Here is a 26,850-nt window from a genome sequence, read left to right as displayed (position 1 = left end):
GCACATAAATGTCCGTTAAATTTTACACCATCTGTAAAATATACATCATGGGTGGCCAATCCTGCTCCTGGAGATCTACTGGAGATTTCTAGTAATCCTAAAGACCTTGATTAGCTGAATTAGGTGTGTTTCATTAAAGTTTGAGCTAAACTGTACAGAGCTGCGGCCCTCCAGGAATTGAGTTTGACACCCCTGGCTTTAGGTCATAACACAGTAAGAATAGGAAATAAGAAAAATATAATTAGACTTGTTAGAAATTAGAAATGTAATTTGTTTCCCACATGTGATACTAGCTATGTGCTGGTTTTTAAGTAATGTGGCATATGGTATTGAATATGCACAGTAGGGTTATAGGGAATAGGGTTGCTGCAATAGACAGTGTTTTTAGTTATACTGGTGTTAAGTAGGGGTGTGCACGGATATTCGAACATTCGAATATTCGGTCTGCTGTAATTATTCGATAAATAAAAATGCTAATCGAATTTCGCTATATAAAAAAAAAAAAAAAAAAATCCACAATAAAACCTGAGCACGCAAACTAAAACTAACAGCCTATATGCGTTGGGTGGCGCTGTGGAGCGTGCAGTGGAAACCAGTTGATAGTGTTTGACAAAATGGCGTCCTCTGCATCTAAGCGTAGCGAAGTTTGGAAATACTTTGATCAGAATGATCATCACGTAGTGTGCAAAATCTGTCAAGCGAAACTGAGTTACCACAACAGCACTTCTACAATGAGGAATCATCTTAAGTGCAAACACCGAAATATTATAATTGACGAACCTAATAATGAAGACACACAGCTGCCCATCACCATGTTCACGACTTCAAGTAGGCGGAGATGTACCCCCGAGCGAGCCGAGAAGACCACTCAACTCATAGCAAAAATGATCTCAAGAGATATGCTTCCTTTAAGTTTTGTCGAGGGGGAAGGTTTTAAGGAAGTCTTGCAGTTTCTTGAACCAGATTATGACATTCCTTCACGGAGAACCATAACAGCAAGAATAGAGCTTCAACATGAGAGTTCGGTTTCCAAACTAAAATCTACTTTGGCGACAGTAGACTTCGTGGCCATTACATCTGACAGTTGGACAGCATTAACCACAGAGTCCTATGTCACTATAACGTGCCATTTTATTGCTGACACTAAGGTGAACAGCTATGTCCTGCAAACCCGAGCAATGGAAGAGCAACACTCGGCTGCGAACCTGGCAGATTATTTGAAGACATCTGTAGAGCAATGGGGCCTGGACGGCAAAGTGGTCGCTTGCGTGCACGATAACGCAAGTAATATGATAGCCGCGAACAGAGACGTGAACTGGGAATCTGTACCTTGTTTCGCGCACACACTTCAATTGGCCATCAATGATGGATTTAAAGCTGCAAGCATGAATAGACTAATTGGTGCATGTAGTAGACTTGTAGGACATTTCCACCACAGCACGATCGCCTCAAATGCACTCAAGCAAAAACAAAGACAGTTAGAACTGCCTTTGCACATACTTGTGCAATACTGCAAAACACGCTGGAATTCGGCTGCTGATATGCTCGCGCGTTTACATGAACAGCGCTGGGCCATCACCGCCGTGCTCTCTGACAGGACTGTAACCAAACTGGCGGATGCTAAAACCCTGGAGCTAATCGACGATCACTGGCAGACAATTGAGGATTTGTTACCTGTGCTCCAGTCTCTAAAAACGGCAAGTGAAGCACTGGGTGGCGAAAACTACGTGTCAGTCTCCATGGTGTATCCACTTGTGCAAAGCCTTCTGTGCAGGTTCGTCTAGTTCTAACGAATGAATGAATATAAGTTAATAATTTGTTCAGATTCCTTTGATGTTGATTACTGATTTTTATTTCTAAATGGTTCTCTTTTTTTTTCTAAATTAGTTTTTTTTAAATATAAGCAAATAAATTCAAACGAATAAAATGCAGCTACATTAATTTGATAAGTGACTCCAGTCATGATTTATTTAAAAGATCACTTACAAAATAAATTATATACCGAAGAAGACCGCAGTTCTTATTAATTAATTAATTAATTTTTGTCTACAGACATCTTCAAATATGCCGTGGAGAATCACAGAAAGTGACCGAATTCAAAAGCATTGTTGGGGCATCTCTCAAGCAACGAATTAACACCGCTAACTTGGAGAATGCAGGGAAAACTCCTCTTCTCGCTTCTGCCCTAGACCCTCGGCACAAACATCTCCAGTTCCTCTACGAAAACATGAGAGAAGTAGTAAGAAAAAAACTCTTTGAACATTATCAGAGTATTATCCTTGATGCGAGTGGCACGGATGCAGCTGCCGTCACCAACGATGAAGAGGATGCAATGCCCACCCGTCGGAAAAGGCTGAGCCAGTTCTTCGGCGATGATTACGGAGAGTCCAGCCGAGACGAGTGGGAACAGTTCTTGCTGGAGCCATGTATTCCACCAGATGAGGATCCCATTCAGTGGTGGAACGAAAACAAGCGCTTCACGAAACTTAGTCAATTAGCACACCGTTATTTGTGAGTCCCGGCAACGTCTGTGCCGTCAGAGCGCGTTTTCTCCGCAGCCGGACTTATTGTTAACAGAATAAGGAGCAGACTTTCCCCCGATCATGTTGACATGCTTGTGTTCCTTAACAAGAACATGTAAAACAATAGAAAGAAAGCAAAAAAGATTTGCTAAAAGTTTAAAAGTTAAATATAGCCTAGGCTACGTTCTGTACAATAGCCTAATTGCTCCCTTTGCACAACACGCTGGAATTCGTGATTTTATTTATTTTTTATTTATTTTATTTTTTTGCAAACATTGTTAAAGGTTTTCAGCTACAAAACACGATGTAGTGTAATGTTTAAGCTTATTGTGCATATAAGCTTGTTCAAAAATGACGGAAACAATAAATGTTACTGAAAAATAACGTCTGTCTCATGAAATTTAATTTAAATAAACGAATATTCGAATATTCGTTTTTTGTGAGCTAAAATATTCGAATGTGATATTTGCGGAAAACGCCCATTCCTAGTGTTAAGCCATAACACTGGATACATCATTTTTTGTACCGCGGCACCGCCCCCCCCCACCAATGTTTAGATTTTTTTTAATAGTAACAAAAATAATTTAGCCTAGTTCAGTTAGAGGACAGACATGTTTAAAAACTAAAAGCTCAATGCAGCATGCTGAACCGTGCATGAACGTCAGTGCACCACAGGGCAGGAGACAGATTTTATTTATCACGTGAGGAAAGCGAGTCAACCTGACTGACAAGAGTGAGGTGAGAAAGAGAAGACTACGGCAGATGTCTGTTTAGAAAGGAAATGCAAAGGCACATGTTTGGCTATAATTTAGATTTTGAAAAGCCTATTGACTGGATGTTTTTTCAAACATGCATTTCTTATTTATTTTGTTCCACAGTGTAAGCTGATTACTTTATTTAAACTTTGTGTATTTAATAAAATATATTGTATATCAAGGTGTATATGCCGTGCCTCCAAGCATTCTTATTCATTTTGCTATTCAAATTTATGTTTCTTATTTATTTGGTTCCATAGTGTTTTGCTGATTTTCAACTTTTTATACCTATTTAAACTTTGTGTAGCCTAAGTAATTTGTTATTTTATTAGGCATATAAATTGTATTTTTATTAGTTTTGTTAATAAAAGTTCTGAGTTTGATGTATTTGTTGCTTGTGAAAGTTAAAAGTAAAAAGTGCATGGCGCTTTTTCAAGCTATTTGAAAGCCAAGAAATCAGAGGAAAAGAGGAAAACCTCGAACAATTGCTTGACGCCGAATTGCAACAATTCAATTGCTGCTAATTTGAAAGTGAAAGTAAAATGAGCACGCCACTTACAAACCAAGCGAAGAAAAGAGGGAAACTCCAATGAACCCCCCCCCCCACACACACACCAACGGTGATATCGGTATTACCAGTGTTGTCCTTGAATAAGTAAATATGTGTGCAAACATTTAGAAGTTAAACAATTAATGCTACATGTCTAGTGGATAAAATTATTATTTTTTTATTTATGTTGCAGTGTGCATATTTGATGAAACCATGGTTTTTAGATGTAGTAATATGTTGCTTGTTGAACATAGTACAGATTCCATCAGTTAAGCTATAACTACTCACCACATACTCCTGAATGAGATCTTTAGGGTCCTCATTAAGATAGATACACAGTCCTCTGATGGCAAGTTCACAAGCTGCATCAATGTCATCCTTAAAAATAAGCCAAAGCAGAAAAAGAAAGGTTAGTTTAAGATATTACTCAAATCACAATTAAACAAAAGAGCACAATGGGTCTCATTCACTAAAAGTTCCTAAAAATGTATGTGTATGGCAAATATGTTGTAGTCTAGAGAAATATAATAAAGATAATAGCTTGATTTTATTATGTGAGATGTAATGCAACTTACCTAATGCTAATAATATCAATTACAAAAAATAGAGTGTGAATACATGCACACAAACAAACAAAAAAAATTATAGTGTACTAACCTGACATCCAAACAATGCATTTTTTTAAATCAGTTCAATAAAGCAAAAATAACTGTCCGTGCCTTTTTGATCACTAATTTCCAAATTCATGTTCATAGTGAAACTTAATAATATTTCAACACAAAGAGAGGGTTTTTGCTAATTCAGCATCATCATATGCAATTAGCCAACTATATACGTTAGTAAACCTTTAAAATCTATTTCTATCTATAATCTGTCAATATTTAAACAAATGTTGATGTAAGAGATTATGTGAGCCTGGAGACTGTAAAATACCTTATGACTTTATATAATTTTTGGTTAAGTGTGTGACATGAAAGGGATCTTTTACAGGCAATCAGCCGTTATCACAAGAATAAATCCAGACAGTGTGATCAGGACCCGACGTGAATGAGGGTCTTGTATCACACTGAAGAGGTTTATTCAGTTATAACAGCCAGATGTCTGTACATTACCCTGCTTATTACATGGCTACTTACCTAATAAGTAAGTAATTAAAAATTATATATTGATTCAAATTATTTTATTAGCTACAATGAGCTCTATGAACAATACATGACAAAAAAAGTCCCTGGACACAGGATTTATTTATTTATATTTTTTTGCAAACGTCTAGACATTTTGTTACATCTTTACTTAGTGATTATTTTGACTTATGTCTGTTCTAGAGACATATTACAACTTTTTGATAAAGCTCTAATTGGTTTTCTTTTGGAAATGTTTCAAATTCATACTGAATGTATTTATTACTGTAAAGCATAGTCTGTGTGTCAAAATCGTGATTAAAATGTATATGTCTTTTTCTTTTTGTCCATATCACACAGCCTCAAATGTCAGTTATGTTGCGGTCTATGGATGCGACTCAGAAAGCCTTCTGAAAAGACTTCGTTAAAGGGGATTATATGAATGTTTTTGATGTGATCACCATATGCAAGTGCAACTTTGCTCACTTACTTCAACTACAGTTGACATCATCTCTTTCAGCTTTCGGTCTTGTTGCCCTGGTCGCCTTTCAAACACCTTCAGAAAACCTTCATAGTGCTTCATAGTGAAGGTCAAGCTGTGACAGAAATTTTGACTGTAGAGGAACTGTTGTGTTTCGCTTGAACTCTGCATTCACCTGAAAGCACAATGTTAACAAAAATAAATTAGTTTAAACAATAAGATATGACTCTCTGTAAGACATATTCAACCAATTTTGGAAATCTATCACAAAGCTCATTGACATCAAAGAGAGCTGGCCATCTCATCATGAAGTCGCTGATCATAGGGGCACAACGAAGCACTTCTTGTCTCCTAAGTGCAAATGTTCTCTGCATTTTAGTTTTAATAGTCTCTCTATTGTTTTTTTTCTTCACATCTGAAAGAAGCTCAACTCTTGCAATCTACAGAGTATGGTTGTTCTCTCTAGGGGAATAGGAGGGGCAGTAGTACACTTCACCTCTCTTGGGCGTCTTTACATTGTAGGCAGGGCTTTTTTTTCCATCTGGCTTGTGCTTTAAAGAATTTACAGTAACTTAAGGACATCCAAGTTTTCGGGGATGTGTGCGATAGTTAGATAATTTGTACTTAAGGCTCACTTTCCAACTCCCATACCCAGTGTCTGAGCCCTTTTCTGTTAAACATGGATGCTTCTTGATGAGTGCCTCTCCCACTTGTTCAAACTCTCTGTCTGTGACATAGACCTTGTATTGAACAATTTTTTGGACCAACCCCTCAAGACTTCAGCTTTCTATCAGGAATAAGCAGTGTTCAATTTTCTCTAAAGACAACGATCTCTTTAACGTTACCATCTGCACATGTCCAATCAAATAGTCAGCCAAGGGTTATTCATCAGTTAATTTCTACAAGGCTAACTGCCTTTGTTGGGGACTGACTTAGCTCGTAATTTGTCTGAACAGGCTTTGAAATTCCAAATGTACAGCAAATGTCACTGTAAAGAGAGAACGAGCAGAAATTAGTGATAACAACAACAGTTAATGATTTTAAGTAACAATTTACTGTACTCTTCCAAATTAAAGACAAAGCTATTTATAATATTACCCCCTTTTAAGATGTACCTTTTTGGAAAAAGGCTTTTTAATTTTTTCCAAAATGTATGGTAAATACTAGAAAATTAACCAACATTCACTTTAAAAAACAATTTATAGCATACCATAAAATAACCTTTATTGCAGCAGTCATTTATAGTAATTATGATATCCATCTCAAAGTGACAACCATGTTAGTTAGCCAACAAAAACTTTATTAACTTAGATGTGAAATCCTAATATTGTAATCTAAAAACCTGCCTGAGAGAGATTTTTGTGAGTTATGGGGCGAGGGCGGGGCTATAGAGTATTCCTTTACTTGATAAAATAGGTCACTGCACTAAAAACATACTGTATGTTTAACTCAATTATTCGTTGGTAAATCAAAGACATGGAATGACAGAGCATTGAGCGAGCGCTTTTGCCCATTGCAGTGATATGACAACGGCTACGAACCCCTCCCCCACACAAATCCTAAAGTCCATGTTATTATTATTCACCTGATGAAAACTTGATTTCCATATGTAAATTGTTTAATCGGATTGTAGACGTTTGATAAACTAATGTTACCAGTAATATTTAAGGTTTACTTAACGTTAACGTTACCCACCCCAAGAAAAGAAAAAAAAAATCTGCGACAACACTCGACGAAATATACCATCGACATGATTTAAAAGCATGTGGGGTTATCTTAAAACATTATTGTTGCATTTAATCTGACAATGACTGCATTTTTATAATATATCATACGATTGATACTGAAATTCTTACCTTTTAATGAGCTTTGAAAACAAGTCAGTCAGTCCCCTCATGTGTCCTTTCCAAACCAACGGTCCTGGTGTGGTCTGGATTTCAAAGCGCATGCGCAGACGCTCTCTCGCACGTTGCTCCCGCGCAAACGATGTATTTCACAAACCTGAATTAGATTAATTATAGCCTACACAATGGAATTAAGTTGAGAAGAAAATACAAAGTAATTGTGTGACATGGGCCTATTTTAATTAAATAAATCAAACAGCAGAAAAAAATCATTTTACATGAACACCATTTGATTGAAATCTGAAACAATTTGAACATTTTCTTGCAAAGTGATTATATCATGTTTTGATAATTACGTTGAATTTCATTTAGAATTTAAACAATAAAATTATGTTTCCATCTTAAACATAAATGTATTAAGTAGTATGTAAGTGTATTGTTTTAGTAAATTCAGTAAAACTGCTTTTCCTTTTTTTCAGTGCAGGAGTAAACACTACTTAAAATAATTATAAATAAACTAGTATTAGATGTTGGTTTCAATATCTTTTAAATATAAATACTAAATAAATATTTTCTATATTTAATAATAGTCCACATTATTAGAGTTTTTACAGTATTTTTGATGCTGCCTTGCACTGATTAGATCTTCTTAAGCTTTTTATAATAAGCATCTTTCAGAAAAAACACCAACAACATTAAAAATCTTTCCGACCCCAAACTTTTTGAGCAGTAGTATATATATATATATATATATATATATATATATATATATATATATATACATATAAAATAGTATAAAATAGTAATATATGCAGTAAACATTTCAATTAAAGGCACTCTTTTTTTTGCCTTTTTAATGCAATTTTTATGTGTAATATTTTCTTCACTCTTAGGTCAAATAATGAGTCAAGAAGGCAATGTCGAAGGTTGCATTACAATTTACTTTGTCTACTCTGGCTGAATACTGCATATTTCAGAAGATAATTCATAAAAGGCTGTATACTGTACATACTGTAGTATAGTTAATGCTAGAATAAAGTATGTATCATAAGAATGATATACCATATACTATGAAAGCTTGTGAGATATAAATCACAATTTTGACTTTTTTTCTCACAACTGCATGATATAAACTCACAGTTGTGAGATATAAAGTTAGAATTGCGGGATACAAACTAAACAATTCTGAGAAACTAAGTCAGAATTGTGTAATACGAACTCGCAATTGCACGTTAAGTCATAATTGTGACATATAAACATATCAGTGGAAATTGCAAGTTTATGTCTCAAAATTCTGAATTTATATCTCACAATTCTGACTTTATAACTCGCAGTTGAGAAAAAAGTCAGAATTACAAGTTTATATGATGCAATTGTGAGAAAAAAGACAGAATTGTGAGTTAAAAAGTTGCAATTATCTTTTGCGAAAATGGGCTTCCATAATATACAGTATATGAAGCACACTAGAAAAGAGAATTCACCAGTCACTTTGCTAGAGAGAGTGTGTTACAAAACAGACCTAATCAGTCATTAGCGATGAGATTTACTGATTCAGAGTTCATCAGAATCAAAAAGTCGTGCCAAGCTCTACCAGACTGGAACTTTGGCAAAGAGTCGCAGTTTGGATTGTGCGGTTTAGCACCCAATAGTCAAGTGTGCTTTCAAATAAGCAAGATGAAATGTTTAAGACAGTTTCCAAATCATCACAATAAATTACATCAAACCCTCACTGCTACATTTACAAGAACCATAACAAGCATCTTTCGCCGCATTAAAACTGCATGCAGCAGAAGTGCGAACTCTTTTGGCTCATTTTACTCCACATCTCACTAAGGCTCAGCTTTATTGCTTTCGACAGAGTGACTCCACATCAGAAGAGAATAGGTGTCCTCCCTGTCATTGATTAAGCTGTTAATTTAGCAGGAAAGTGCTGGAGGGGCCACAGTTTGGCATTCCTATTTCCCGGAGTGTAGCTGAGGACACATATTGTGTCTTATACCGATCAATACCGCCCACCTTTCACCGCTCGGAGAGAAACTCTGACGAGGCAGTTGTTCACACGCTGACGTTTTGTTTAAATAAATGCTTTCCAATAGCTGTAATAAACATTGCTCACATTGAGCTATTCATGCAATAAATCAGCACTATACAGTACAGCTCTTTCATTGTAGTAATCATGGAGGCCTGGGACACAGCTGAATCTCAAATGTGATTTTGAAAAGAGGTAATTAGAGCATCAGATTGCATTTCGAGGTTTTGTACTCCATAGAGAGCTTTCATTTTCACTGATTCACTCACTTCAAATATGGCAAGAGGCATGTAAGTTATACCTGCAGACATTTGCATTCTATTGATTCAGAGCTCATCTGACTTCAACGACAAATGAACAGACAGGCTTAACACCTCTAATGCACAAAAATAATCCCAAATCCTTTGTTTGAAAAGTTGAAACGGAGTATAAAGATGCATCTTCGCATAAGCTGCTGATGTGTTCCAGCGAGAGTTTGTTGATATTAAAGTACCAGAATCCCTTTGCCGCGCAACTTGTGTGCTAATGTCAAACTCTCTATTGCGGATTGATGTGTGGAATTTAAAACGGACTTGATTAATTGAGTGTTTGTGCGAGAGGTTTTAAGCTGCTCTGGAAAACTGCCACGCTTGGCTCTGGTAAACAGAAGGCTCTCTCTCAGAGTATGTGTTTGTCTTCAGAGAGGACACCGCCTGACTTACTTAACTCTGCCGTGCTGCCGAGCGTTTGCATCGCTCCACGCTTCCTCGCATAGATGCTCAAAGCCAAATGTTTTCAGATATCATCAAAATAGTGCAAAGGAATTTTAAGATCCACTAAAGGTGACAAGCTCTAGGTCTGAGCACAGAGACAACTATAATAACGTTTATGTATATAAACATTGTGTTTAAAATCTATACAATAAATTGAGGATCTCTATTAGGGTGATTTACATTTATCCAAATTGACTTATAAATGAGGAAAATGGAAGCAATCAAAATCAACAAAAAAGGAGTGATATGCAGGTGCTACAACAAGTCTTAGTTACATCAACGCAGTACATGTAGCAAGTTTTTTTTTAAATTATATAATAAATAAAATTAAACAGGTAGAATAGAAAAAGAGTAGAGCAAGCTACTGTTAGAGGCCTTTTTTGCTTTTGATAATTGTATAATAAATAAATACAAAAAAGATTAGAAAAGATAGTGTTAGTTTTTTTGATTGATTGTAAACTGATAATTTTTGACGGGGAATGCCACAAGTTTAATACAACATGAGGGTTTAACATAATTTAATCATATTGATTTAAACTAAACTCTTTCAACCAAAGAATAGAATTTGACTATATATTGTCAGTGCTGCAAAGATTACTGACATATTTTAGTCTATTACTGATTGCAAACTACATGATGAGAGAAATGTAGTTAAAACGTAATCTATTACATTGCAAATTTTAGGTAATAGAATAATCTGATTACTTTTAGATTACTTTTGACCTTGTCACATTGATTTGAACAGGATCATCTTGTACCAAACTGATCTAAAAATAGGAGAAGAGAGAACAAGAAAAAAAAAGAGATCAACAACATGAAGTGGATTAAACATTATTTTCATTATATCATGGTTTGCCAAACTGAGCTTCATGAAGAAACTGCAGGGGTTTTGTAAACTGATAGAACGCTACTAATTTATTAAGTCATTAAAATATAAAATTAAATTCAACTAATTAACTAACTAACTAAAACAATTACAAGAAGACTTTATGAATGTTTTTTAAGCAATTGGCTTTTAAGAAAACTTAAAAGATAAAATGGAAGAATTAGATATAATCACTTGCAATCAGCTTCACACAGCAAAAATCAGAGTGTTCAATGTACTCTATAGGAGTTCACTGAACACTGGTTTCAGTGTATATATAGGTCCAAGAGTTCGGTGTTCAGTGAACACTGTAAAAAGTGTAAAATATATACTCTCAAAATAGAGTTAAACTTGAACACCTGGAGAGTTAAAATGAACTCTTATAACTAGCACTTTTTGACACCGTTTCAGTGCTTTTGAACACCTGCAGTGTAAACCTAGAACCTTTGCAGAGCTCATTATTTAACACTTTAAGAGTACAACTGTACTCTAAAGCTGGTACTTTTTTATTTACATTGTTTCAATAGTTTCCTACACCTGTAGTGTAAACCTAGAACCATCAGTGAATGAAAAATACTCCAAGTCAGTGCTTATATGTCGGTTTTATTTAACAGTTCATGGATGTACAAAAACCACAAACTCATACAAACACATGTACAGGAACAACATATTGATAATCCCTATCAAAACCATAAGTAGTTTGCAGATCAAACGGCTTAAAGAAGTGCAATTTATCAACTTTAAGCATGGAAACATTATGATCATTTCCCTGTGTCACATGAAAGGAATGAAAATGCTCTGCAAAACAAAGTGTCTGAAAGTCCTCTGTTACAAGAAAATATTCTCGATTAAATGCAATGATGTCTTTTATCTGACTAAATACAGGCAAATCGTCCTCTTTGTCCGTGCAAACTAAAAGGCCTGGACGATACTCAGTTCCAAAACAAGTGATCCAAGAAGTCAGATCAACTTCACAGTCTGAGTCAACCTGCAGTTCTTCTGCAATCATCTCACCATGTGGCAATTCAATGAGCTGAACAGTTTTTACTGGCCCACAGTCAATACTTTTAAATGGCATTGATTCCCAATGGTATGCTATAGCCATCTGATGTTTTTGGGCCAATGACTTTGTTATATTTTTGAAATTTTTGATTGTGTTTTTGAAAAACCTATGTTTGGCTTCGAATCTCATTGACCAAACATGTAGAATTGGACCTATTTTTCGAATTACTCTGGGGTAATGAATCATGAAGTGATGTTTAGGGATCATTCTGCGATGTGGGTAAAGCTCTTTGAAAAGTTGGTGATGGTCAACAATGAGATGCTTCAGACATACTGTCATTCCATCAGTAACAACTGGAGAAAATATAATGTTCATAATTTGCAACAGAAGCAACAAGAGTCTATAGTGGGCATTTCCTTCTCGTAAAACATCTCCAAATATCAAGGGCATATTCCGGATTAGGCAAAAAGTTTGAATGGCATTGAGACCAATTCCGTTTCCATTCTGCTCCAAGTTTATTCTGGTTGGACGATTTTTTCGCTCAACAAAGCCATAATTGTATGAGTATATTCGGTTACAAACATCTGTCTTGGATATGATTTTGTTGTCTGAGAGGTAAGCAAACAGCAACTTCAGCTCAAATTGCCCCACTCCTTCCAATATGTCATGCATAATGTCTACAGCATAATTTTCAGAAACATGAAAGTACTGTAGATCATTGAATAAACATTGTCGCTTAACTCCAAATGTGGATGGCAGTGTAGGATCTACCATGAGGTCATTGCAATGCTGATCATGCAGTGCTTTATTACGCAATGTTATTCTTGGATCATCATCCCTGAAAACCGTTTGTGAGGTCTGTTTGTCCACTAGACAAAAACGACAGAAATTGTTTGCACTGAATGATTCAACATACCCGAGTAATGAGTGCAATCCCAAATTGTCTCCAGTTACTTGTGCAATTGTTCCGTAAACTGGTTCATCAGAGAAAGGAACTTCAATTCCTGTACACTCAAGGATTTTCAGATCACGTACGAGGGGCTGTAAGATTAAATCAAATCCATACTTCTTCACATCCTCAGTATGAAAAAGGGCTAAAAGATGAATATTCATAAGAGCAGAGTTAATCTTTGGAGATAGGTTTCGTAAAACAAAGTATATACTTCCAACCTTATGGATACCATGCTTGGATCCGAGAGGATTTGCCATTTCAAAATCATCGTAGAATATCTGTATTTGGAGAGAGTTTGGTTTTTCAGAGAAGAGGGGGTGGTCTCTAAAATAGTTACCATCACAGAAGTCTTTGTAAAACCCAGTTTTCTCACAAGGCTGCACAAAATGATCACAGATCTCTTGGTTGGTGAATATGAACTTCAAAGTTTGCAATAGAGGAATATAAACAAATTTGTCTGTTATGGGAACTTGATCATATGTGCCAGTAGTTCGATTCCTTCTAGCGTCATACCTCACTCCTAGGGCTACCTCTACAGGTTCTACAATACCCCATTTCTCACTGAAATGTTTTTTCCTTTTTGCCTCAGTGTTTAGTTTGCTAAATGGATTTTCAAGGTTGTCAAAATAATCGTCAAACTTTGTTCTGATCTCCTCATCGTTAGAGAGTAATTTTACAACATCATCTTTAACATTTGAATGTAATTCCTCTACAAGTTCCTCCATATTTTCAACAACAGTCGTTATGACATTAGTAGCCACACCACAGCTTTGGAGATTTGCAATAAGGGATGCACACATTTCTTGGGTATGTTGCCTGGTCTCATTACAGCTTTGAGAATTCTCTGGTTGCTCTGGAATTAAATTAACATCATCAGCTACGTCAACTATGACAGGTTCGTTCTCAACTATGATGGGTTCGTTCTCAACTATGACGGGATTGTTCTCAACTATGACAGGTTCGTTCTCAAATTGATCTAGATTTTTTGCGCGATGTTTGTTATGGAGATGTTTTCTAAAGCCTGAAAAAGTCCAAAATCTCTGGTGGCATCCAGCCTGGTCACACATTAACTGAAACTTCTTACCAGGATAAAAGGCATGGAAAACTTTGAGATGACGGATCAACATTTGAACGGTAACAAAACTAGACTTGCAAACAAAGCATCTGAACATCATAACTTTTTAGTTGAGGAGCTTAGCTCTTAGGTCCTTGACTCTGGGAGTTTCGTGAGAATGACCAACATCAATGTTGTAGATGGTGGTCTGCACAAATGTGTACATGCCATTTAAGGCCTGGTCATAGGAGATGCCGAAAACATAATGTGCTTTGAAAAGTTCATCAAAGGCTGACAGGGAAGACTTGCCCTTGCAGGGAAGGAGATCACCATCCAATGCAATGTAGAACTCGTGGATGTGCTTTCTTGTCGTCCCAACTGCCAGGATGTAGGGCTGCCTCCGCTGGTTTGGACCAGAGTGCTCCTGAAGGCTGCGACATGACTGTAAGATAACAATAAACTGAAATGAATCTACACTGAACATCACATTTTGATGGATAAGTCACACTCTGATAGAAACCTGTCTGTGACTTCCTAAAGTCACACTCTGATAGCACGAGCACAAGACTGCAGTCAAAAGAGGTGAACCCCACTATCTATTTGCTATACTTCAAGGAGGCAAAACATAATTACCAGACTTAAAATTCTGTGGCGGTGGCATTGAAAAGAAACAAATTAATGATCTGGGGGGTTACACAATTGCCTTTTGACAATGGCTATTGCCATTGGAGATTAGGGCACACTGACCTTATGAAATTTGACTACATGGTCCACAGCTTCCCGGGTACTGATCTTTACAGCTCCCTTCTTTCCACTTGGAGGTGGTGGCAGTAGGTAGACCAGCAGTAGCAGTGAGGCCATGTCACTATCCCAACCTGAGAAGACAGAAGCACCTGCTTTAAGCATGATATACACCTGACCAAAACCTTTGATACTACATCAATATTAAAACTCAAAACTCTTTTCAATAACAATACTAGTTATGCAACTAACAATTTTTTTGATAATCTATTAACCTGTCAATTATTAATCAATTGGTTGGATTAAAAGGCCAATTTATCGAGGAAATTTTATTCTGCACAATGATCTCCTTCAAACATTGTGTCAATTGAAGCCTATGAAAACGATAGTAAATTAATTAGGGCTGTATCAGAATATTCGAATATTTGTTCGGTGGGTTGGTATTCGATTTTCAAGTTTGACATTCGAATATTTGTTTTAATTTTTTTTTTTTCACAACCTGGCATCCCCCTAGAAACGGTTCCCATTCGCGCTTGAATGGGGCTGTCATGCGTTTTCTCAGATCGGATATAGCTCTCTCTGATTTATCAATATGAACAATGAACACATAAATGTGTTTTTGAAAAACGGATATGAATCCAAACTTCAAATCCCGCGCTATAGGCAGATGTAATGGAGTGCACGTCACCAGCAACAGATGCATGCATTTTACTGATCGTCAGCTAAAATTTCTAAGTCAAAGACCGCAATAAGAGAGCGGCAACAGCCCTGGTAAGATCATTTTGGTTCTTTACTTTTAATGAAGTTGATTGTGTGTTAAAGCATCTGCGACCCACTTTCACTTTGATTTACGATAGTTTGCACATTGGCTTGATGAATAGATGCTGATCTGCGGTGACGTGTGCTGTAAGCGTCGTCATACCTGGCTATAACATGATATAGCCTAAAACACGCTCTCACACGGTTATTTTTTTAGCATTTTTGGGCGAAATACAATACTCTTATTTTAGAGCGCAGAACAGCGGAGTTTGTATGGGCAGAAGTGCATGCCTGAGCTTGTAGGCTATAAGCTGCGTTGCTTTGACATTGTGGAAATAGAAAACAATATATTAGCCTACCCTTTACTGTGTCAGTAATTACTGTGCTGCTGATTTCTGATTTGAGAGTTATTTGTTACTCAGAAAAATATTAGGCTGTGTTTTGTATCACTAGTGCAGTGTCCGTTCTCGGAGCATATAAGCCCTGCGCGTGAGGCGCGCACGCTTCCGGCTCGCGCTGTTCTGTATTAAAAGTTTATTAATTCTGAACGTGTCACGTCTCGCGTGTCTATATTGCACCAAATGTGACACTACACTCGTGAAGTCGATTGGATGAACGGTTCTAAATGCAAGATAAATCATCTAAATGCAAACAGACAGATGCATAGAGATTCCTGCCTTTATTAGAGAGAAAAATATGTTCAGCCCCCTCCTTCCGAAGCTTCGAATATTCGATGTTAATTCCTATCGAAGCTTCGAAGATCAAAAAATGGTATTCGGACCAGCCCTAAAATTAATCTACGTGGGCTTCAGTCAAGGGTTATAGAGCTTCCATTCCGACCGCCGTTTGATTGATGTACTGACTTGCGCTCATTCAGTGAAGTTTACGAAGACTCAATTACTGACAGGACTTTGTGTAAAATGCTGAGGAAAACACATCTTGAAACACATTAAACATCACACACATTTGTCACGGCATCTGACAAGACAGGCCACATTAATACAATTACAAGTCAGTTTGAAGAACTCAATATAAAACATTCTCATGTTTTGTATTGTGCAATTTTCTCGCAGCAGCTAACTTTGCGACCTCTGCTCTGTTTTTCAGATGCGTTTTATGCATAGAAATGCGTTTTACACCATTGTGAAGTGACAATGAATTGATAATGAAATTCTTTCTTGATTATTTTTGATTATCGATTAGTTGTTGCAGCCCTAAAAAATATATTATTTGTCTACACAACTATTTGTCATGGTAAATAAATTAAGTCGACATTTGAAAGATACACACCAGATCCAGTTAAATTATTTACCTGGGACCTCGTCATCCTCATCAGTGTTCTCCTCTGCAGACTGGATGAGATGGTCAAGCAGGGGTGTCTTGCTGATGTCCTTGGCTTGCTCTATTACTTTGGCCTTCAGGAAATCCCATTTCTCAAGGAGTTTTGATGAAGTCTCAGCTCCAAACAACAGGTCAAAGTCTTGCGCCACCTAAAGGGGAGGAAGCAAGCATATGTGTATTTGATGATGGTGGTAGTGGTAAGTGACCGTTTTCATCTTTGAACAGCTGTTCTTGACATTTGCAAAAACATAATAAATGTGCTTACAAAAAAAAAAAAAAAACTTACCAGGCCTTTTGTGTCAAGAAACCTTGGGAACACAGTAAGCACTGTGCTGCACTGCTCAGGATCATGGATCAACTTTTGCCTGTGCTGGAAGGTTTCTCTCATTTTCATGAAGATCTGTTCGTTGTCTGTGCTGTGTTTCAGTAGAGATATGGCCTCACGACACTGGTCTCCCTCCAACTGCTGCACTTTAGTCACTTCTCTCTCTAAGTTTGGTCCGCTGCTGCCTGTAGTTTGAGAGCTCCTTCTCCTACCCCCATTGGTACCGCCATTGCTGAGTTCTCGCTGTGTGTTTTTAATCTTCCAGGCAATGTAGCCCTCATTGCTGTCTATGTCAAAAAAGTGTTCCTAAAGACAGTATCAACAAAGATGGAAATGTATAAAAAAATTGTTTCAGCATGAATCAATAGAGATCTTTATAAAAGAAGTGTTAGACTTCTAAAATGCACCAGAACATTATTCATTTGTTTATTAAGATTAACCTTACTTTTAAATATGTACTCACATAGCCTTTTTTGGAGTAGGGATCTTTTAGAGAGGGGAACAGTGTTACTATCCCCAATGCATACTGTGCTCTTTTATCCATAGGGGGAGCACGTCTGTGGAATAAATGTGTATTAAAACCAACACACCGGAAAACCTATGATCTGCGCAAGGCCACAGCTCATTGGCCACGGTTGTTATTTAATGATAATCACCTATTTGATTACAACTACCAAATCTGCAATTGAATACTATGAATATACACTTTACAAAATCATGCACCATAAAGTATTTTACTTACCCATACTTTTCAAACATTTCAGCAACAACAATGCTGACAAGATCACGGCGTGCTCGGTCCTTCATCTCTCCTGTCATTGCATATTTTGCAAGGATTTTCTCCCCTCCAGGCTTTTGTTCCAGAATTCTTTTGACAAGCTGGACAACAGGGGAAAATGTTATGGTAACAATAACAGGTAAATGTAATGTTTACAACATAAAGAGAAATGTTCTGAAGAAACATCACCTCTTTGGCTTGTGAAGAACTGTCATCAGTATGTAGACTTTTTGGGGACATCACAAAGGCGTCATCAATGCGCTGTCTTTTTGGGGACATCAGAGAAGCATCACTGTCCGATGAGGGTGATGATAGTGACAAGGTGTCTGTGCATGAGGACTGGATGGGAGAGTCTGAAAAGGGCAAAAAGATTTTTTTTTATATATATATTTCAGTCAATGTTTCCACAGGTTTAAGTGAGTAGAGGTTCAAAAAAGGCATGGTGAGACTGCTTCCAGGAATTACATGAGTTTTGGTAGTTAATGTGGCCAGACTTTAAGCAGTTTAGGCCATGATACATTAACTACTAGATGGCAAAACTGACTGTTTTTTGAGAAGTGCTCGGGTCAACAGCCTTACCGGCTAATCTATTTTTATCTCAAATGTAGTTTTTCACATCCTTATGTGAACACTGACAGATAAGAGATAAGGTTGGAAATATGCAAAGTAGTCCTTTAACAGAGAAAGCACAAATCGGACATTGGTGAGAAGATACTGTTTGGGTTTTGTGATAGCAAATACCAGAAACTGAAAGAACATTAACAATGGTCCACAGGATGTCTGCTTTTTCCTCCAAGATGTCGCTGAAGACCTCTTCATCAACCTCTGTTCCACTGTCATCCAGCACATACATGTTTGTCTCAGGGGGTATGCTGAACTTCTCTTTAGCTTTGAATACAGAAAAAAACATAAGTTGTTGTGTTAGGGTTAGAAAGTGGGAGAACAATGTTTTTAGCACAATTCTTAATGGGCAAGGCTACGGTAGACTAGCATGGTGCTAAGAATAACAGTTCATATAAACGTACATCTAAACCAGTGGTTGCGCAAGACTTTCACATTGTCCTTTATTTTGATGGATATGGTCGTTAAAATTGCACCATAATCTATTACTCTATTTTAATTTTCATTAAATTTTCGTTTTAATTCACATTTTCATTTTTAATCATGAACTTACAGGATATAGGAGCATATAGGCTAGATTATGCATTTTTTAATATATAAAGAGTCACTTTTCATAGTCAGGGTTTGTACAGATTTTGAAGTTTAAATTAAGCACTTTTCAAGCATTTTGTAAGGTCCCTAAATCCATTTTTCAAGCAGCAACAAAATGAAAGAATATAAATAGTATAAACCGCGCCCCTTTAGAAAACTACAAGCTAAAATATTAGAATCTTCAATATAAATACAACTTATATTAAATCACTCTTTGGATACTTTTTAAAAATGTGGTTATATGTTTGTATATTTGTTGTCAACTGTAGGTTAGGATGAGTTTTTTTGTAGATGGTTGGAATAATAATAATGATCATGAGTATATAATACATGAATCTTCCTTAAATACCTTAAAATATTATTTTAATAAATGAGCATTGTTTTAAAAAGGACACATGAAAAAGAGTGTTTAAGTGTTATCAATAGACTAAATGAATCTAAACATATTCAGCCAACACTGATTTGTTTTATTTATTCTTGACAGTGACAGCTCTATTCTGTATTTACACAGTAAGACATGATGCACAGATCTAAATGGTCATATCAGATTTTTTTGTCACGTCCGTTGCTATGGTTACTACTATCACGGAACGATTATTTACAGAACTCACTCTGGTAAAAGCGGTTGTCACTCCGTAAGTTTAGTCATCTAAGCATCATAAAAAAAAACTTTCGATTGGCTACAATGCTGCAGACGTTAAAATTTAAACTTTTGCTTTTGTGAATAGAAACCAGAGTGCTCACACAAACGTGCACGACGGAAAGAACATCCCCCTCCCCTCCCTACATTACAGTTATATAATGATTCGATATGAATTAATTTAATAATATTTTTAAAGAATTACAGTCAAATTCATTTGTCTCCGATTACCTTTGGCATGGCTGGTGAAGGCTTATTCTCCCATAGCTCTCACAGTGTGTGCCTTTCAGTCTGTTGATCGTCGACGCAATCAGTTTTTATTTATCATCTTCTAGGCAGTTATCGACAAAATTACAGCAAGCGACATTTCTTAATGTAGATGTTTGCGCGCCAGGCGAATACACGAGGCGCCAAATAGCTGCTGACTGTTAGCTGCTAACTTACATGGAATTACACGAGACCTGAGTCGTAACAGAGGCTGCCTCGCATTAAAACCATTGTCAGCCGGTTTTATTTATATTTTAGTTACATCTGCCGTCCTGAAGAAATAAATTAAAATCAAGCATTTTCCAAACTTTCGAGACTTTGTAGGAACCCTGATTAAACCTTCAGATGTTTTCGTCACTGCTAAAAAAATTAACGTAAAGCTAGTCAATGACGGAAAATATTCGGTTAACACGACCTCTGATCTAAACTTCAATTATAAAGAGAACGAAGAGAAGAATGCTTAAGAACGTAACTTACCCTCCCTGAGAAATGCTGGATATGATGCTCCATTGAGTTTGATGTACTTCTTCTTTCCTTGGTACTGTACTTTGAAAAGCATTGCTGTAGTTTTCCTCACATATTACTACAACATAAAAATACAATTGGTTTATTGAACACACACAATACCAAATGTAGTGCAAATAAAGTCAGACTCAATCATTTGACGGGAATCTGTAACGTTAGCTTTCCAGGCTAACGTTAGCTAGTTAATTTAGCCTTCATAAGGCGCGAGATTGGGAGCGGCAGCTAACGTTAAAAAATGATTGCTGCATTTCCTTTTTGAAATTTCATTTAATGGTCAACGATCAACGTTACCACTAAAACAGTTTTACCAGATTTAACATTCACAATCACTTTAGCTACCATTGATATACTAAGTTAGCTAGTTAAACTAAATTACTAAACGTCACACCTCTTCTAACGTTACTTCTACATTAGCGTTTTTAGTGTTTTAGTTATGAGAATTAAAACAAGAAGACAAACAGGAATATTCAGCATGATTCACTTGCTGGTTTCTTACCTACGGTCCCGCAGAATCAAAATGTCGACGACGTCTTTGGATGTCAGTTGGAAACTGGTGTCCACGAGGCTGCATCTTGATTCAACCAATGACAGCGTAGTCGATCTGATGACGTATCGAAACCTAAACTCATATGCGGACGGGACAGCAACAGATTGACTCTCAAAGAGTTCATCATCCACTATTTACACTACAACAGCTCCACATCAACACTGAACCAACACACTAACACTTGAGAGAGTTTATGGTGAAACCTGACAAGTGTACTTTAAGCCCAGTTTACTCCAAAGTGTATAAATTATACTCTGGTCATCAAAACTCTGGGATTTTAACACTCTGACATTTGCTGTGCAGCTGAAGCGAATTAGTCAAACCAGAACAGTGAGCTTTTTGTTTTTGTTTTCTTTCTATAGCAGCCAAAAACGGCTTAAAAAAGACAACTGACCTATCAGTAAGCCCCTCCCCTCAAACACAGATGAGCCAATGGCAGTCGAGTATCAGTTGCACGTGGAGTGGAACGCGGAGATCTTTAGGTTTCAGCGCCATATAGAGAAACATTGGAAGATCTGAAGCTTTCATCGGTTTGATGTTGTTTATCAGTATTGCCAATTTAGCTACTTTGTATCTGGATTTAGTGACTTCCCTGAACCGTTTGAGACTTTTTTTAGGGACAAATATACTGTAGCAACTTCTTGGACAAACCTTATCTAAGTTTTCATCTTGCCCACTGATGAATTGCTATTATGATGTCATCTAGTGACATTTAGCTACCAGTTTTACCAACACTGGTGTTTATGCTAAGGAAATGGGAAAACAATGTGCCTGTGGTACTTGTAACATTGAATTCCAAGTATCCTGAGAGGATAGGCAATGGAAATTAGCAAAATGTTCCAAAGCATTCAACCCCAATCCCAATGAATACAAAAACGTTAATTTTCGGGGTGTCATACTCTCATTAAGTTACAATTTTAATCTGCTCAAGCAGAACATTAATGTCATCTTGCGTTTCAGCAAGGTATCTCTGGCTAAAACCAGCTAACATTAAAGTTGGTGAGTCAATGATGATTAGGTGATTACAAACCTAAACAGCGAACTGTTCTCACATCATGTACAGTCAGTGTAAGTCAAAAACACATAAACGAAGGTCTACATATTTCTGTGCCTCTCCATATTAAACTAGTTAAATGTACATTAATTTAACTATACTCTGTGGTACATGAACAGTGTTGATACGGGATGTTGTCATCTGCGATCGTTAAGATCATAATATGAAACTTCTTCCGCTTACATTTTGATCTGTAAACCCTCGCTTCGAGTTATCCATTATATTTATTTCACAATTTTTTATATATCCCTCCATGGAATATTCAATACCCACTTGAATGGTGGTGCATCTGTGTCCAAAATTGTGCAAAAACATTGTGGGATGTTTTTACACTGACAGCTGTCTGTTTGTCCGAGGAAGCAACAGTAACGAAGTGGAACGGGGCTTACTTATAGGTGAATTAAGTGCATCATTCCTCCTTCCTCCCTGTCCACTCTCCAGCTCTAATCAAAACATTTAATCTTGCCCAATTTAGCGAGTCGATGTGTCAGAAATGTGTTTACAGAATGATGTGGTAAATGTGCAGCAAACAGTTCCCGATAAGATCAATTCATGCTACAAACAAATTAACTGCTGTCATTAATTTGTGCGCAGTGTGCCAGACATGCAGATGCTTATTTCACTGGATGCATTAACCTGTAAAAATAGGCCTGCCTCAGTTAAACACAAATATCACCATTTCAGAATGAAAAACTACATTGAGACGCACTCTTGACGTCAACGGATGACAATGCTGAAGCGGTATAAAAGCAATAAGACTTGTTCAAAGGCGTCATTTTAGACACTGTCAGTTAAAACACAAACAGCCCAATTATGCTTCACTAAACCTACTGTCAAAATAAATAAAGTGCTTCACTATAAAAACTATTTATAGAAGCAGGCTTATGTTTTCAATCCATCTGCTTCGAAACACAATTACACGCAACACTGTCAGCTTATGTTTTTCTTTTCAAACAATTTGATGAAGCTCAATAAATGGTGTAATGGACCGTGACCAGGTGGTGTCATTCTGCTCATCATTAAATAATGGAATATCACAGCGCTTTAATACAACCTCTCATAACCCAGCTCATAAATTGTCATTGCAAAAGTGTCATACAAACCAACACAACCACATGCATGAAGATAAAGGGGTTTTGACCCAGCCTCATGTCATTCCAACCACATATGACTGACTTTCTTCAATGTACTGTAAAATGAAAGACGTTGCCTTTTCCCTGCAATTGAAGCTTTCCAGTTCAGTAAAGGATGCAAAAACGTCATAAAAGTATCAGAAATGTGGACTGTACAAATCTTTATGCAATATTCCAAGTTTTCTTAAGACATATGATAGTTTTGTGTGACAAGCAAACAAAAACCCTCTCACACATTTATGAGACTTTATTGAGAAGTATTTAAACCCTTAAGGAAAATAATAAAATAATCATTACAATGAGTCACATTGTTTAAATGAATAATTTGATCTGGTTCACAATACAAAACTGAATGATTTGTTAACAGAAGTGTTAAAGTATTTTAGTATTATTTAAATACTAATTCATTTGAATGAGCCTGTTTTCATTTTAAATTTATAGTTAAAATGTTAAAATAATTAATGAATTTCTTTTTTTTTCAATATTACTATATAGCAGTAAAATATTTTTAATTTACATTTTTAGACATTTTCATTCTTTAACTTCAACTCATTTTATTTTAGTTAGTTGCCAAGACAATTAACATTTTTTTATTTTATTTTATATTTTTATCAAAACTTTATTTTTGAAAACTATTTTTATGTTGTTTTTAATGAAATTAATTAAACATTTTAATGGATTCTAATACAAAGCTATTACATGACTTTGGAAGACTGATTTTTTTAAGGACTATTTTGTGTCCTTTTGATGCTTTAAAAATAAAAATTTATTGAAAATTTACTTTTTAGCTAAATTGGCATCAAGCTGAAATATGAAAATGGCTAAAACCAAAATAAAAATAAATTACAGTTAAATAAAAATATATTAAAAACCTTAAAAATTACAAAAACATTACTTGCGGATTATTGTGATGTTTTAATCAGGTGTTTCAACTTTCATTCTGATGGCACCCATTCACTGCAGAGGATCCAGTTGTGAACAAGTGATGTAATGGCCAATTCTGATGAAGGAACAAACTAATGTTGAATGGCCTGAGGATAAATATTTAGCATATTTTAATGTTTGGGTGAACTATTCCTTGAAATTGGTTTTGGTCCATGCATGGAAATGCATGGAAAATAAAACGACCTGTAATACTTTATTTTAAGGTGTCCTTGTTACACATATTACATGCAGGGGCGTCATGCCCATTCGAAGTGAGGGGGCACGTGCCCCCTCAGATTTCTGAGCCAAGTGGATTTTAAATGCAGCTTCCAAACGACAAAAAAAATTGGCGAGTAATATTTTTTATATATTTGACACAATCACAGCGGTGTGATTAGATCATTTAGTGCACAGCATCAGCTTCTAAATTCAAATCTGCGTTCGCTGGCTGGCGCTGAGCCAGAGACAGACGCGTTCGTACAACGATTCATGATTACCAATCAGAAACAATTCTGTTGCGCTTATGGATGCAATGGCCAATCAGAGATGTCCAGAAGAGTCATCACTGAAACGCGGTGTTTTGTTCACTTGCTCGCTGACTGAATTATTTAGCGAATTCTCTCATCAGAAACAACAAAAAGTGCAGATGTGCGTACGAATGTAAGTAAGATATTCGTTTCATAATGTAAAGTGCTTCAGTTATTTTAATGGGAGTTTTTGAGAGTGCCTGAACTCTGGCTAGACTGAATGAAAATGTTTTTTGATAATGTAAATGTTCTTTACTCTCTGTAAAATGAAACTGTTAAAATAAGTAACTTACAATACTGTTATTAACGGGTTTTTATGTGTAGTTAATAGATTACACTACATTTCCATATATTGATCAAATAACAATCTATAAAGGTGCAAAATGCGTTTACCTACACATATTTGAGAAACGAGATATTTCCTGATATATTGAGCATGTTTGGAATTGTTTTGAATAAAAAGGGAAAATAAATAAATAAATAAAAAATAAGCCGATATCAGTTATACAGTGCTTTCGTAGAATGACTTATACCCCCCCCCCCCAAATGTGCCCCCTCAAAGATCATGAATGCATGACGCCCCTGATTACATGTATTTACTATTATAATAAAAATTAATTATGCATAATTACATGCAAGTAACCCTAAACTAAACCCTAACCATATAGTAAGTACATGCAATTAATTTACCCTCTGGAGTCTAAGGGTATTTTTGGGGCCTGGAGAAGTTTTGTCATGCCCTGACATTTGTGCTTTTTTCAGTTTCTTATAAATATCTAAATGGTTAAAGTCTAATCTCACTGTAATCAGCACAAACTGGGCTATAATAATATGTGAGCAGCATGTATGTACATGATTGTGTTTTTGAGAAAAAAAATGTTATGCGTGGTTAGTGAAAAACAAAAAATGTTTTGTTTAAGGCAAAAAAAAAACACATAAAGAACAATGGTTCCCGGGATTTTTGAGAACTGGAGCTTGTAGCCTAGAATGTTTCTTTCTAAATTATGTGAAAATCATCTTGTTTATTCATTCACAGAAAAAAAAAAACATTTATTGTTATTATTACCATTATTATTATTATTATTATTAATGTTGAAAAGAGCTGAGAATATTTTTCAGGTTTTTTAGGGGGGATAAATTAAAAGAACAAAATTTTTTGTTACATTTGTTACAGTTACATTTATTTGTTACACTTATATATTATTTACATCAAGCTTTTGAATGGTATATTATTGTATATTGTTATTGAAACTTCATAATATTTCACTTGATTATACATTTAGTCAGGAATTATAGTTTGGAAAAAGTCTAACTAGTAAAATGTTTACACGTTATGTGAAAACTAGTACAAGTATATAAATAAATAAAAAGAGACTTACTCATGTTTATGATCTCTGCTGAATAAATTGCTTCATACTTTTTTTCTGAGGAAATCCAAATCTCAAATCCTCAACCACGTCACATCTTTTTGGGGTGAATTATGTCTTATTCCTCTCATCGCGAAGCAAACAGTAAAATAAAAACTTGAAGAACAGTCTCGCTGCTTTTTCTTCTGTGTGGGCGTATTCAAGCCGCGCGCTTCAGTTTGAATCTGAATAGCGCGTTCAGCGCGGGGGCGTGGTCACATTAGATATAATGAAGGGAGACTTGAAAAACGGACATCGCGTTGTTTTCATATGGATTAATTTATCACAGAATATCTGTTTTCGGTGGCACTTGTTTAGTTTAAAAGTAGACATGTCAAGGTTTCTATAGATATCTCTCCCATGTCTATTCGTTGAGCATTCACGGAGTTACAGATCATTTTAATGACGTGTTTGTAAATGAAGATCAGCGCAGACAAAGGCTGCAGACAGCACACCTTGTTTGTTATCTTTATTTTATAAGTGCACAAAGTTTTGTTGTTATTATGTCTGTATCCAAAAAAAGTAGACCCTTTACAGATTCGATTGATGTATTGCTCTTATCTGTACGATTAAAACTGAAAGTGTAATTTAAGTTCTTTTCGGGGTTATCAGGAGAAAATGACTCATAACGCGTATCCGCGTTAAACGACTCAGAACTTAAATGTATAATTATTCTGCAGGGCTCTCAAGTTTCACGCATTGTGCGTGAGACCCACGCATTTCAATCCGTTCACACGCTCACA

At 36.1% G+C, this 26,850-nt stretch overlaps 2 protein-coding genes across 4 annotated transcripts in view; both read right to left on the bottom strand.

The window, feature by feature from the left end:
* neto1l (neuropilin (NRP) and tolloid (TLL)-like 1, like) overlaps window positions 1–26,850 on the bottom strand; it is a 129,809-nt gene that overhangs the window by 44,284 nt on the left and 58,675 nt on the right. The gene's annotated exons all lie outside the window — the stretch shown is intronic.
* LOC132116016 (uncharacterized) lies at window positions 13,838–21,320 on the bottom strand. 2 transcript variants are annotated; one of them, XM_059524528.1, is made up of 10 exons: window positions 21,013–21,320; window positions 20,469–20,574; window positions 18,614–18,760; window positions 18,062–18,225; window positions 17,843–17,973; window positions 17,558–17,651; window positions 17,056–17,400; window positions 16,741–16,918; window positions 14,676–14,803; window positions 13,838–14,370 (listed from the first exon to the last, which is right to left on the bottom strand). In XM_059524528.1, exons 2-10 carry the CDS (start codon window positions 20,548–20,550, stop codon window positions 14,056–14,058), a joined length of 1,584 nt encoding a protein of 527 aa, XP_059380511.1. In that variant the 5' UTR covers window positions 20,551–20,574; window positions 21,013–21,320; the 3' UTR covers window positions 13,838–14,055. The 2 variants fall into 2 exon arrangements, with proteins under 2 accessions (XP_059380511.1, XP_059380510.1); XM_059524527.1 differs by having other exon boundaries at window positions 17,837–17,973; window positions 21,013–21,318.

The sequence above is a fragment of the Carassius carassius genome, chromosome 35 (assembly GCF_963082965.1).
Source record: "Carassius carassius chromosome 35, fCarCar2.1, whole genome shotgun sequence".
Taxonomy (NCBI): domain Eukaryota; kingdom Metazoa; phylum Chordata; class Actinopteri; order Cypriniformes; family Cyprinidae; genus Carassius; species Carassius carassius.
The sequence above is the reverse complement of the archived record's forward strand: the minus strand, read 5'-3'. Positions and strand labels throughout refer to the sequence as shown.